General features: G+C 46.7%; 1 protein-coding gene across 2 annotated transcripts in view; it reads right to left on the bottom strand.

Annotated features, from left to right (window-relative positions):
• dock10 (dedicator of cytokinesis 10) overlaps positions 1-15,000 on the bottom strand; it is a 104,796-nt gene that overhangs the window by 60,942 nt on the left and 28,854 nt on the right. Inside the window, exons 5-8 of one of the 2 annotated variants that reach the window (XM_080844923.1) lie at positions 10,479-10,551; positions 8,730-8,873; positions 6,994-7,128; positions 5,600-5,786 (exon numbers count right to left, since the gene is read on the bottom strand). In XM_080844923.1, coding sequence (XP_080701049.1) covers positions 5,600-5,786; positions 6,994-7,128; positions 8,730-8,873; positions 10,479-10,551 — 539 coding nt within the window. Of the gene's footprint in view, positions 1-5,599; positions 5,787-6,993; positions 7,129-8,729; positions 8,874-10,478; positions 10,552-15,000 lie in introns of those variants that run through there. The other variant, XM_080844922.1, reaches the window with a different exon arrangement.

Here is a 15,000-nt window from a genome sequence, read left to right as displayed (position 1 = left end):
GAGAGAGAGAAAGAGAGAGATAAAGAGAGGGAGAGAGAGTGTTAGAGAGAGATAAAGAGAGGGAGAGAGAGTGTTAGAGAGAGATAAAGAGAGGGAGAGAGAGTGTAAGAGAGATATAAAGAGAAGGAGAGAGAGAAAGAGAGATATAAAGAGAGGGAGAGAGTGAAAGAGAGACATAAAGAGAGGGAGAGAGAGAAAGAGATATAAAGAGAGGGAGAGAGAGAAAGAGAGAGATAAAGAGAGGATGAGAGAGAAAGAGAGACGGGGTACAAAAGGCGTGCTGGAGGGGCCCTGTCTGCTGACAGAGCTCTTTTCACTCTTATTTTACTAATCTACATTCTGTGTGTGTGTGTGTGTGTGTGTGTGTGTGTGTGTGTGTGTGTGTGTGTCTCTCTGTGTGTGTGTCTATGTGTGTCTATGTGTGTGTCTCTGTGTGTTTGTGTGTGTGTTTGTGCGTGTGTGTGTGTGTCTATGTCTGTGTGTGTGTTTTTCTGTATATGAGAGAGACACAATGTGTCTGTCTGTGTGTGTGTGTGTGTGTGTGTGTGTGTGTGTGTGTGTGTGTGTGTGTGTGTGTGTCTGTGTCTGTGTGTGTGTGTGTGTGTGTGTGTGTGTGTGTGTGTGTGTGTGTGTGTGTGTCTGTGCATGAGTGCGCAAGAGTGCGCATAATGCATTCAGTTGGGGCGTCATCATTTAAACATGAGTGCTAGCAAAAACACACGCGCCCGCCGCTAATCCCCTAGCTTTGAGGCTCTGTGCTGTTGACACAGGGATCTGCCCTAAGCTCCCCCAGCTAAAGAGGGTTAGCGGTTAGCATGACACCCACCACACTCACACGCTGCTGCAGCGGCCCACATTACTCTTTCATGAAGGACATGGGTCTCAGCACCAAACCCCCAGAGCATCTCGAACATGAGCTGTGATTGTGGGAGTGTGTGTGTGTGTGTGTGTGTGTGTCTGTTTTGATATGAGAGAGAGAGACGGTGCGTCTGTGTGAGTGTGTGTGTGTGTGTGTGTGTGTGTGTGTGTGTGTGTGTGTGTGTGTGTGTGTGTGTGTGTGTGTGTGTGTTTGTGTGTTTATGTGAGAGAGACGGTGTGAGTGTTACAGCGCATGGATGGATTCACGATAGCCTGACACTGAAAGAGCAGCCCAGCTCCTGAGGCGCACTAATTAGATACAGCACTGAGCTGGGTACTGAAACAGCCTGGGTAGTCCTCACTAAGTCATAAACAGGCTGGATAGTCCTCACTGAGTCTTAAACAGGCTGGGTAGTCCTCACTGAGTCTTAAACAGGATGGATAGTCCTCACTGAGTCATAAACAGGCTGGATAGTCCTCACTGAGCCTTAAACACACTGGATAGTCCTCAATGAGCCTTAAACACACTGGATAGTCCTCACTGAGCCTTAAACAGGCTGGATAGTCCTCACTGAGTCTTAAACAGGCTGGATAGTCCTCATTGAGTCTTAAACAGGCTGGATAGTCCTCACTGAGTCATAAACAGGATGGGTAGTCCTCACTGAGTCATAAACAGGATGGATAGTCCTCACTAAGTCTTAAACACACTGGATAGTCCTCACTGAGCCTTAAACAGGCTGGATAGTCCTCACTGAGCCTTAAACAGGCTGGATAGTCTTCTCTGGGCCCTATCTTGCCGATCAGAAACGCAAGTAGGACGGCGCCAAGCGCAAGTAGCTGTGTGGGCGGCTCTATGGCGCAGTTGCTATTTTAACGGCGGAAAAAACACACTTGCGTCCAGCGCAAGTGTCAAAAGGGTTGGTCCAAAGGAGGTTACTCAGCCATAGGTGTGGTTTGGGCGTAATATGCAATAAACCAATCCGAGCGTCATTTCACATTCCCTTTAAGAGCGAGAAGCGCATAGTCCACAGCGGCTTGTCATTTTGATGGCGGAATTACCTGGTGGAAGACCGGAGAAGTTCACAGCCGAGGAGACCGACGTGAGATTTACACCAATTTTTTGGCAAGCCATATATAATAAAGGAAAATAAAGTATTTACCACTTGAGGAAATCATTGTGATATCCATATCCAAGATATTTTAAAAATAAGCATACATGTAGCCTACACATTGACCCAAATGATTCAGGTTAATTGAAGCTGCGTGACATTTGATTTATTGTATGGCTTTGTAAAAAGCCGGGAGATAGATATATATGGGGATGCGAGAAACCCTCCAAAAGTAAGCAAAGTCAAGCAAGCATGTCAAGATATTGCCGTGATTGTTTCTGCAACGGGGCACCCGAAAACGTTGCCGAAAACGCTATAATGACGTCCGGAGACGTGGGACATCCAAGCTGGAAGGTAACACACGTTCTCGTGCCTTCACGGGAGGTGGATCTGCCTCGACCCAGGATCTGACGGCAGCAGAGGACATCGCCACGTCTACCCTCACGCCTGAGAGCGTGCAGGGATTTGGGGGCATGGAAATCGGCACCCACGCCAGTGCACCAGCTGACCAAACCCAAGGTACATAAATAAAGTCCACATACACAGAGATGAGTTTACAAGATTTATAATAATACTGGCATTAAATAAATGCAACAAAGCCATACAATAAATCAAATGTCACACAGCTTCAATTAACCTGAATCATTTGGGTCAATTGTGTACGCTAGATGTAGGGATGCAACGGTACAGTGTGGCCACGGTTCGGTTTGTATCACGGTTTTTGGGCCACGGTTACGGTTCGGTTTCGATATATCAATATTATCCTGCCGCTAACACGCATTAGGTTATATTTGTCTTTTCTATTTCAAGTCAACAAGGTGCTTCTACTCACATTTGCAGAGACAATGCAAGATGCAATTAAATGTAAAAAGGGCACATATTAAGTAAAATCACAAAATGTATTTTAAACAAGGAACACTATTCTGGCCTTCTGTCAAAAACAGGCAATAATAAATATAGTAAAGTGCAGTATACTGTAAAGTAATGTGAAATGTAAACATTGACATTATTCAATAAACTCAAACAACAAACATTGTCATTCACACACTTAAACCCTAGAAAATACTTAACTGTTATAAATACACCCTTAAAGAACAACAGAACAAACCTTCTCTCTCCTAGTCACTTCGTAGCCTACAGTTCTGGAATTATTTTGCTGCTGAAATGCGTGCGGGAGGGGATATTAAAACGAGGATCAATGTCAAAAGTCTTTATCATGTGACGGAATCCCGTGCCTAAAACTACTGAATAGGGCTGCATGTCTTTCCCTATGAAGACGTCCATTCAGTTGGTTATTGCCTTGTGTTTTTCGGAATTATAAGCGTATTGTTGCTGAAATGCTGCAGCAATGGATGGTTGTGTTTTCGGCGACAAACCGTGCTGCTCCACTTAGAGTTACAGCCGGGTGATGACGGGGCAAGTGGCTCAACATGTTGGATGTACCTGTGGAGTAGGCGATCGTAGGAAAGCAATGCTTGCACACCGTGCTTTGCTTGCTGACGATCTTTTTCCCTTTGTCATCATACTCCACACTGAACCCAAAATGTTCCCATACAGCTGATTTGTAAGATGACGGTGCCTCTTCAAATTTTCTTTTCTCCGTTTCTTGTTGACTCGCCATGATCGTGCTGCAACAGGGAAAGTTTTGTTTCTCCTCACATGGATCTCCAGCGTCTGCATTCAGAGCGCTGATTGGCTCTTGGGAAAGTCAGTACAATTCTGATTGGTTGTTGCATGGTTGTGGAGCGCAGAACTCATCCCCTGGGTCCCAAGCAGTCATGCTATCGCCCAATACATGCGTGCATTCATTATAGCCACATATTAAATTAAAAGTTTAATGTCACCCATACCGTAATATCGCGGTTCACCTGGGTCAACCGAACCGAACAGGGCGAACCGAACGGTTCGCTAAAATACCGAAAACCGTTGCATCCCTAGCTAGATGTATGCCTAGTTTTTAAATGTCTTGGATACGGATATCACAATGATTTCCTCATGTGGTAAATACTTTATTTTCCTTGTAATTATATATGGCTTGCCAAACAATTGGTGTAAATCTCTCGTGAAGACGACAGAAGTAAAGTGTAGCCTACAGGTCCTATACTGTGCGGGCAGGCACATGCGCCCTTAAAATAGCGTTCTGAATACGCGTTACAGACTTTAGACATTGCGCCTCACATTAGACCAGCTTTTTTTTGGTCAATGGCGCACGGCGCACGGCGTTGTTTTGAAACTGCAAAATACCACTTGCGCCAGAGAAACGCCTTCTCTGTTCCGCCCCCGCCCATGTCGACGCAAGTTCATTTCGAAGCGCGCCTCTGGAGGGAAAATCGCGCTGTGCGCCGGGTGCAAGATAGGAATGATACATGCGTCGGTGACAATGTCAATTGCGCTGGGTGCAAGATAGGGCCCACTGAGTCTTAAACACACTGGATAGTCCTCACTGAGCCTTAAACAGGCTGGATAGTCCTCACTGAGTCTTAAACACACTGGATAGTCCTCACTGAGTCTTAAACAGGCTGGATAGTCCTCACAGACGTATCTGGCATTATGATCCACACAGTACATGAGTTTGTGCCCTGATGAACGATTCATTAGAGACACTTTACATCTTTACCAGGACATCTAATTGCAATAACATTATTAATAATAATGTATCAACTCACATCCCATGTACCTTTGTGTCCTAACACACTCCTGAGTGAGTACAGTGGTCTGACTATTGAAATATTTGCCCCTCGCAAATAATCCATATTGAATACATTCTCATAGTGTCATTTAGTACAGTCAATAGACTAACTAATTTAATACAGGCCCTCTTTCTAGTGATGCTTCCTCCATCCTTCCCCTCACCGGGCCCAGCTGGTTAGAACTGGTTGTCCTGTCTGCTTCTCCTCTGTAGCTACATCACAACAATGCATAATAATCTGCATAATATACTGAGCCATCCACAACCTGATTGGTCTGTCCTCCATCTCTCAGTTGCCCTGATTGGTCTGTCTTCCATCTTTTAACTCCTTTAGTTGCCCTGATTGGTCTGTCTCTTATCTTCTAACCCCTCTGCCCTGATTGGTTTGATTCCCATCTTTTACTTCCTTTAGTTGCCCTGATTGGTTTGATTCCCATCTTTTACTTCCTTTAGTTGCCCTGATTGGTTTGATTCCCATCTTTTACTTCCTTTAGTTGCCCTGATTGGTTTGATTCCCATCTTTTACTTCCTTTAGTTGCCCTGATTGGTTTGATTCCCATCTTTTAACTCCTTTAGTTGCCCTGACTGGTCTGTCCTCCATCTTTTAACTCCTTTAGTTGCCCTGACTGGTCTGTCTCTTATCCTCTAACTCCTTTAGTTTTCCTGATTGGTCTGTCACTTATCTTCTTACTCCTTTAGTTGCCCTGATTGGTCTGTATCTTATCTTCTAACTCCTTTAGTTGCCCTGATTGGTCTGTCCTCCATCTTCTAACTCCTTTAGTTGCCCTGATTGGTTTGATTCCCATCTTCTTACTCCTTTAGTTGCCCTGATTGGTCTGTCCTCCATCTTTTAACTCCTTTAGTTGCCCTGATTGGTCTGTCCTCCATCTTTTAACTCCTTTCTTCTCCGGTTCCCCCCGGCGGTCGGTCGGTCGGTACTCACCCTGGCGTGTGTCGGTCAGGTCCACGCTCTTGCGGTCGAGGACGGGCGCGTCCGGCGGGCTGATCTGCAGGATGCGGTTGAGCGTGGCGATCCACTCCTCCATGTCCTGCTCGCTCTCCGCCGCCAGCACGAAGTAGGTGACCTCGTTCATCTTCAGCTCGAAGGCGTGCTTCCTCAGACGGTTGTTCTGACGGGCCGAGATGAGACACACGTGTTAGAGCGTGTGTGTGTGTGTGTGTGTGTGTGTGTGTGTGTGTGTGTGTGTGTTCCTCAGACGGTTGTTCTGACGGGCCGAGATGAGACACACATGTTAGAGCGTGTGTGTGTGTGTGTGTGTGTGTGTGTGTGTGTGTGTGTGTGTGTGTGTGTGTGTGTGTGTGTGTGTGTGTTCCTCAGACGGTTGTTCTGACGGACCGAGATGAGACACACGTGTTAGAGCACACAAGGGAAACAACAGCACACAACCCAATCATGTGTGTGTGTGTGTGTGTGTGTGTGTGTGTGTGTGTGTGTGTGTGTGTGTGTGTGTGTGTGTGTGTGTGTGTGTGTGTGTGTGTGTGTGTGTGTGTGTGTGTGTTCCTCAGACGGTTGTTCTGACGGGCCGAGATGAGACACACATGTTACAGCGCACGCGGAAAACAACAGCACACAATCCTACAGCCATCATCCAAACTGACTCAGGAATGCATCAGGCACTGATCTGACATCTGAATCAAATGTGTGGGTCTGAATCCTTTGCCAAATCAGGTACAGTCTGGAGAACCTTAAACCTTTCAGTGAGGGTGAGGTAATTGTATAAAACGTAGTGCTGAAATAGAACATGACAGGTGGAGTCTTTTTGAGTTCGTTGTTGTGCCTTTTGGACTGGCCGATTCAGCGTCTACGTTGTGATGTGCTGACACACTGCATTAATCCAGCAGGCCTGGAGTACATCTGGATCTGTCTTTACCTCAGCCAACCTCTGTGTGTCTGTGTGTGTCTGTGGGTGTCTGTGTGTGTGTCTGTGTGTGTGTGTGTGTGTGTGTGTGTGTGTGTGTGTGTGTGTGTGTGTGATCTCTCTTTACCTCAGCCAATCTCTGTCTGCATCATCAGCAGACAGGCTGAACGACCATCAGAGTCACATGCCTGCTTTCAATAACCATTAACAGTGTAACGAATAGCAGCTGTGTGTCATTCTCCTTGAAGGCTATAAAGGGCTTTCAGTGTGCCTAGGGATCCAGTATCTCAGGTTCTACAGTTTTGGGACAATGACTTCTAGTGATAGATATCTAGATATAGTGGTATAGCGTTCCTAACTGGGGATACATATAATGGGATAGCATTCCTACCTGGGGATAGATATAGTGCAATAGCGTTCCTACCTTGGGATAGATAAAGTGGTAGAGCGTTCCTACCTGGACAACCCCCGTGCAGGAGTCTAGAAAGATGCATCCTTTCGGTTCCTTGGAGATCTTTTCATCTTTGTAGAAGTTCATGATGTAAGAGTTGTCTGTCAACTGCGTCAGCTGAAAGTATCTCCTCTTGAATGACTGTGAACGTCCAAACAGGTGGTGTTCAAGGCGTGACAGGTGAAGGATTCACATTTATATAGAGGAGAATATTACAAAAGATTAGAAAAACAAGGTGTGACAGGTGAAAGATTCACATTTAGATAGAGGAGAATATTACAAAAGATTAGAAAAATGCAATTCCCTCATCTCACACCTTTGCCCAGGTCTCTATAAGCACACTTTCATCTCTATTCAAACACGGCAGTGACATTAATACACTGTACAGTCAAAACAGAGAGACAATATGCCACAGTGCAAGCCCGACAGGAACTGGTCAGTGAATGCAGAAGTCTTTGGCAGGTGGCTTCACTCCCAGCTGAGGGAGGTTGGCTACTAGAAATGTGCGTTTAAGCAATAAGCCCCAAGAGGCCGTGCTTTGCGCTGATTTTAGAACAGGTAAGGGAGTTGTTAGGCACGACGCGAAGCGTTAAACCCCCTTAACTGTTCTAAAATCAGCGCAAAGCACGGACTCGCGGGGCTTATTGCTTTTCTAAACCTGTTACTACACATATTTGATATGGTTTCATAAATAAAGACAATTCAATTTAAGAAACAATAGTTTAATGATAAACCGTCATTCTTCCGCCACTAAAAATTATAGTTCCTAAATAAATCGTTGCCACGCAACCCTTGAAGCAACGCAACAGCCAGATGGAACACTGGGTATGAAATGCGCTGTATGAGTGCCTTGCCATTCGCTGCGCAGTAATATGGAATGTAATCAGGTCAAATTGTAAGGTAATGCTGGATTTTACAACGGCTTTTAGCCAATCACGATCAAGGATTTGAACAATCAGGTTTAGAATAAAGATTTTGCAGCAAGGAGAGCAATACAGTAGAAGTGGGAGTAGAAATGGTGTTGTAGCCTTTAGGTAAATGAATTAATTTCCTTATGTAAATACTGAAAGCTGATATTATTCATGCCTTTAGAAAAAGCATCTATGCATCTACATACTTAATTGGTAAGATAAAGTGGAGATCTCCTTTGGATGTCGCTTTGGATAAAAGCATCTGCTCAATGACTAAATGTGAATGTAATATAATATTCTACATGGTGGTTTACGGTAACGCTATGACATATATGTCACTTTGTTTCACAAGTATAAGTTAATTTTTGTTTTCCATGAAGTGTAATTGGAATTATAAAGTCTTTTTGGTTAAAACATTTTTCGTCAATAAATGGAATTTCATTTTTGTAAAGAAGGACTCAGAAGTGTGTTTGAAACGACCTGTTCATCCATTCTGCAGCCTTCATTTGGAAGAGCGATACAAATGAACAGAGACACACAACACACACAGAGATGGAGGGATGGAGGCAGCAGAAGAGAAAGAGAGATGGATGCTCCAGCAGGTGTGTGTTTCTGGCCTCTCTTTCAGACACTGAGAGAGGTTGGCACAGGGGCCATGGAGAGAGAGAGAGAGAGAGAGAGAGAGAGAGAGAGAGAGAGAGAGAGAGAGAGAGAGAGGTTGGCACAGGGGGCAGAGATAGAGAGAAAGAGGGAGATAGAGAGAGAGAGAGAGAGAGAGAGAGAGAGAGAGCTGGCCGCACGGAGCAAGGACCAGTTTGTCCACTTCCTCACCCGAACAGTGATGCTGTTGTTGACGGTGCTGTTGAAGTTCCCTTTGTAGAGCCAGCCAGATCTGAACACGCCAGCGCCCCCCGATCCACTGCCAGCGCCTCCTCCCCCACCCCCTCCTTTGGACGACGACAGCGACGTTGTGTCCTGTGGCACACAGCAAAGCACAGCACAGCACTTCAGGATAGCCAGAATGGCGCACAATGGCACTCAGTTTCACTGCGACTCCCTCTCCAGAGAGGCCACTGGCTGCTTAGGGTGGCTTTACACGACAACGCTCCCGGGTGAAAACGACAAAATATTTTATCAGATGTGCCTTTCGTTTAGACGGCGACAGCGTTTTTGGGGCTTGAAAACGCAAAGAAATGAACCCACCCTCCAGAGTGGAAATCTTAAAAACGCTCCACCGTTGCGTTCCCGTCTAAAGGGTTGAAAACGCAAAAGTGTGCTCTGAGCTGCTCACGCTGGCTATCCTCGCATACGCGTTGACATCATATCCATGTGCAGTACAGCCAAACAACAACAAACATGTCGGATTATTTCCATCAGTCGGAGATTCAAGCTGCCTTGATATCTATCCAGGAGTCATTTTAGCAAATAAGCCGAGTAATCACAGATAAAACAGAACAGAGAAGGCGCATTAATTACACTAGGTCTCGTAGCTTGACTGTTCTATCCCTTGTAGCCTACGTCGCTTTGGCCAAAGGCGTCTGCTAAATGACTAAATGTAAATGTACACGAACAGTGCAAATGTAAGTGAATGAATAAATAAATAAGCACCCAATCGCGTTAAAATAGCCATAGTGGAATAGAATGGACACATACATCCTGCAGTACCTCCACGTCTGCACCGGTTAAGTTCAATTTCTCACACTTTTTGCGTCACCGTCTGCATGCAGATTTCCACCCAAAGACTCTCGTCTAAACGCGAAATTAAAAGTGGGAACGCAACGCCACTTTTGCGGTTTGTGTTCAGATCGTTGTCGTGTAAAGCTAGCCTTAGGCATTCCGGTCCAGAGCCAACCAGAAGGGAGGGGGTTCTGTTGGGGCCACGGGCCAGCAGCGTCTCAGTGTCCTGAGTTAGGCTTCAGGGTTACTTGGGGACACTACAGATCAATGAGTGTAGGTGTTTGTGTGTGTGTGTGTGTGTGTGTGTGTGTGTGTGTGTGTGTGTGTGTGTGTATGTGTGTGTGTGTGTGTGTGTGTGTGTGTGTGTGTGTGTGTGTGTGTTTGTGTGTGTGTGTGTGTGTGTGAGTTAGTCTCCAGGGTTACTTGGGGACACTACAGATTAATGAGTGTAGGTCTTCATTCTCACCCGACCCCAATTATGTGTGTTATGTAGATCGAGGGCTTATTGATTGACTGGAGTGAAATACGCCGTAAGCAGCAGTAAGCAGCAGGGCAACCGCTTGGCACACAACTCATGTTCACAGTTGAACTCGTGACTCAGCAGTTTAACTCCTGAGTCAGCTTTCTCCCTTTAGAAACACTTAGCACTGGCACTCTGCCAGCTGATTATTAAGCTCATTAAGCTCATTTCATTATAATTCATCCTCTGTATGAGTGTGTGTGTGTGTGTGTGTGTGTGTGTGTGTGTGTGTGTGTGTGTGTGTGTGTGTGTGTGTGTAATTCATCCACCCTTCATTGCCATTTTAAACTCCAGCTCCTAAGCTGACCCTGTTGCAGTCTGTTGAGCCATAGAAGAAGACTCTAGAAGAAGATCGTCGTGGCGTCATCGTCATGGTAACTCACCTCGTCCTTGTCCACATCCTCATGGTCGATCTCAAAGGAGTGCGCCGGTAGCTTCTCAGCCCTGTAGAGCTTTCTGTGGGGATAACAAGAACGCAACATGAGGCAGGATGGACACAAGGGAAAGGAAGGGAGAGAAAGAGCGAGAGAGAGAGAGACAGAGAAACAGAAAGAGAGAGAGAGAGAGAGAGAGACAGAGAGAGAGAGAGAGAGAGAGAGAGAGAGAGAGAGAGAGAAAGAGAGAGACAGAGAGAGAGAGAGAGAGAGAGAGAGAAAGAGAGAGACAGAGAAACAGAGAGAGAGAGAGAGAGAGAGAGAGAGAGAGAGAGAGCAAGCCCTGACCGTAACTCTTACCCTAGATCCAACCCTAAGTACAATTCATCATCATAATATAATTGTATTAATTTGGTACACTGTACATTAATTAGGTGCACTATACATGAGTTAGGTACTATGTACATAGTACATATGATATTTGATATTAAGTGAAGCCAGAAGACAAAAGAAAGAAAGAGGATAAGGACAGAGAGATAGAGAGAGAGAAGATAGAGAGAGAGAGAGAGAAGACAGAGAGATAGAGACAGAGAGAGAGATAGAAGACAGAGAGAGAGAGAGAGAGAGAGAAGAAAGAGAGAGAGAGAGAGAAGACAGAGAGATAGAGAGAGATAGAGAGAGAGAAGACGGAGTGGAAGGAGTAAAGTGAGAGGCAGTGGGCAGACTCTACCCCTCAAGAGAAGACAGAGAGATAGAGAGAGAGAAGATAGAGAGAGAGAAGACGGAGTGGAAGGAGTAAAGTGAGAGAGAGAGAGAAGACGGAGTGGAAGGAGTGAAGTGAGAGGCAGTGGGCAGACTCTACCCCTCAAGAGAAGACAGAGAGAGAGAGAGAGAGAAGACAGACAGACAGATAGAGAGAGAGAGAGAGAGAAGACGGAGTGGAAGGAGTGAAGTGAGAGGCAGTGGGCAGACTCTACCCCTCATCCATCTCCATCTCCATTAGCCTGTGGCGGCCACACAAGAGGAGCTGGGGTGGGGCTAGACCTTCATTACATTAGCTGCCTCCCACCATGTCCACTCGCTGGCCAGCATCCTCCATCCCTCTCCCTGTCCTCAACCCACACACACACACACACACACACACACACACACACACACACACACACACACACACACACCCTCCATCCCTCTCCCTGTCCTCAACCCCACACACACACACACACACACACACACACACACACACACACACACACACACACACACCCCCCGACCCCCCCAGCTCATACCGAGGGCTGCTCTGTTTGCTGACTCTCCCATCCATTCTCCTGATTCAATTCCCCTCGTCCTCCATCTCACTTTGCCTCCCTTTCTCACAAACAATTAGAAGGCCTGACAAACACAGAGGACGCAGCCTGGTTCGACTGCTGTGGTCAGTTAGTGAGCGTGTAGACTGTGCTGTGGTCAGTTAGTGAGTGTGTAGACTGTGCTGTGGTCAGTTAGTGAGCGTGCAGACTGTGCTGAGGTCAGTTAGTGAGTGTGTAGACTGTGCTGTGGTCAGTTAGTGAGTGTGTAGACTGTGCTGAGGTCAGTTAGAGAGCGTGTAGACTGTGCTGTGGTCAGTTAGAGAGCGTGTAGACTGTGCTGTGGTCAGTTAGTGAGCATGTAGACTGTGCTGTGGTCAGTTAGTGAGCATGTAAACTGTGCTGAGGTCAGTAAGTGAGCGATTAGACTGTGCTGTGGACTGTGCTGTGGTCAGTTAGTGAGCGTGTAGACTGTGCTGTAGACTGTGCTGTGGTAAGTTAGTGAGCGTGTAGACTGTGCTGTGGTCAGTTAGTGAGCATGTAGACTGTGCTGTAGACTGTGCTGTGGTCCGTTGGAGAGTGTGTAGACTGTGCTGTGGTCAGTTAGAGTGTGTAGACTGTGCTGTAGACTGTGCTGTGGTAAGTTGGTGAGCGTGTAGAGTGTGCTGTGGTCAGTTAGTGAGCGTGTAGACTGTGCTGTAGACTGTGCTGTGGTCAGTTGGAGAGTGTGTAGACTGTGCTGTGGTCAGTTAGAGTGTGTAGACTGTGCTGTAGACTGTGCTGTGGTCAGTTGGAGAGTGTGTAGACTGTGCTGTGGTCAGTTAGAGTGTGTAGACTGTGCTGTGGTCAGTAAGAGCGTGTATACTGTGCTGTAGACTGTGCTGTGGTCAGTTAGTGAGTGTGTAGACTGTGCTGTAGACTGTAGTGAGCGTGTAGATTGTGCTGTGGTCAGTTAGTGAGCGTGTAGACTGTGCTGAGTCGGCTTCTTCTTCTGCTGCTGCTGCCGCCACCATCATCCATACCAGGTGACTCTCAATCTGTTCGCCAGTATGATGTAATTAGCCACGCCCACAGGGGGTGCCCTTCAAGTGCATGTATACATGTCTAGGAGGGATTCAAACATGCACTTTAATTGAGTTGGTTTATCCCACCTGAATTATTCATTTTATTTCATTTCATTTGGTTTGTACCTCGTCTCAATTATTCATGACTATTGCATTCCAGGGAGGACTCGAGCCATGTGATGGAGCATGTAGTCTGTGTGGCATTCATCCGCTCGCTGAACAGAACTGGAGGGCATTCTCTCTGGCACGGTTGCCATGGGAACGTCACCCAGGCCTAATTACCCCTGTTATACCCCTCGAGAGAACATTAGCTGATTTATGGGCACAGAACCGCCCAGGTCCAGGGTGTCCCAGTCCGTCTCCCTCCCTGACAGGGCCCCACAGAAGCACATCGGCGCCAGTACCTGCCTAGACACACTTATGAGCCAGGGGTGGTGTCTGCCTGGTGCACTGATGGTGTCTGCCTGGTGCACTGATGAGTTGGGCATTAATCTTTGCTTGTGTTGTATTTGAATAATGTATGAGAGCACCTTGTAAGTATTTAAAGTATGAAATGCTTTTATTGCATTGGTTGAGTTTTCGTCAAGGCATTCTATCCCATATTGGTGTCTGCCTGGTGCACTGATGAGTGAGGGGGTTAGTGCCTGCCTGGTGCACTGATGAGTGAGGGGGTTAGTGCCTGCCTGGGGCACTGATGAGTGAGGGGGTGTTGTCTGCCTGGGGCACTGATGAGTGAGGGGGTGTTGTCTGCCTGGTGCACTGATGAGTGAGGGGGTGTTGTCTGCCTGGGGCACTGATGAGTGAGGGGGTGTTGTCTGCCTGGGGCACTGATGAGTGAGGGGGTGTTGTCTGCCTGGGGCACTGATGAGTGAGGGGGTGTTGTCTGCCTGGGGCACTGATGAGTGAGGGGGTGTTGTCTGCCTGGTGCACTGATGAGTGAGGGGTTGGTGTCTGCCCAGACACACTGATGAGCGAGGGGGTGTTGTCTGGGAGGTCTTTGTGTGTGCTCTGTGGTGTGAGGCTGCTCTCCTAAGTGGGAGGCTTGCTAGCATGGCCAAGGAATCTGGCTGACGTCACATGAGATCATCTTAAAACCAGTCTTCACAAAACAAGCAACCTCTAGAGCCGTCTCACTCTCCCAGAGATGTCTCACTACAATAGAGATGTACCACTACGCAAGAGATGTCTCACTCTCCCAGAGATGTCTCACTACAATAGAGATGTACCACTACGCAAGAGATGTCTCACTCTCCCAGAGATGTCTCACTACAATAGAGATGTACCACTACGCAAGAGATGTCTCACTCTCCCAGAGATGTCTCACTACAATAGAGATGTACCACTACGCAAGAGATGTCTCACTCTCCCAGAGATGTCTCACTACAATAGAGGTGTACCACTACGCAAGAGATGTCTCACTACAATAGAGGTGTACCACTACGCAAGAGATGTCTCACTCTCCCAGAGATGTCTCACTACAATAGAGATGTACCACTACGCAAGAGATGTCTCACTCTGCCAGAGATGTCTCACTACAATAGAGGTGTACCACTACGCAAGAGATGTCTCACTACAATAGAGGTGTACCACTACGCAAGAGATGTCTCACTACAATAGAGGTGTACCACTACGCAAGAGATGTCTCACTACAATAGAGGTGTACCACTACGCAAGAGATGTCTCACTACAATAGAGGTGTACCACTACGCAAGAGATGTCTCACTACAATAGAGGTGTACCACTACGCAAGAGATGTCTCACTACAATAGAGGTGTACCACTACGCAAGAGATGTTTCACTACAATAGAGGTGTACCACTACATCAGAGATGTCTCACTACATCAGAGATGTCTCACTACTCCAGAGATGTCTCACTCGGCCAGAGATGTCTCACTACACCATATGTCTTATGTAAAGTAGTATTTATTGTTACACCAGGTTCTATTGCTCGTAGTTTGACTGTTCTCTACCTTGTAAGTCACTTTGGACAAAAGCGTCTGCCAAATGACTAAATGTTAATGTAATTGTACACCAGAGATATGTCTCACTACTCCAGAGTTGTCCCACTATGTGATAGATGTCTCACAACAGTAGAGCCATCTCCCTACGCCAGATGTCCCACTATGTGAGAAATGTGTCACTAAGCCATATATGTCCCACTACACT

The sequence above is a fragment of the Sprattus sprattus genome (assembly GCF_963457725.1).
Source record: "Sprattus sprattus genome assembly, chromosome: 9".
Classification (NCBI taxonomy): domain Eukaryota; kingdom Metazoa; phylum Chordata; class Actinopteri; order Clupeiformes; family Clupeidae; genus Sprattus; species Sprattus sprattus.
This window is presented reverse-complemented; position numbering and strand designations above follow the sequence as displayed.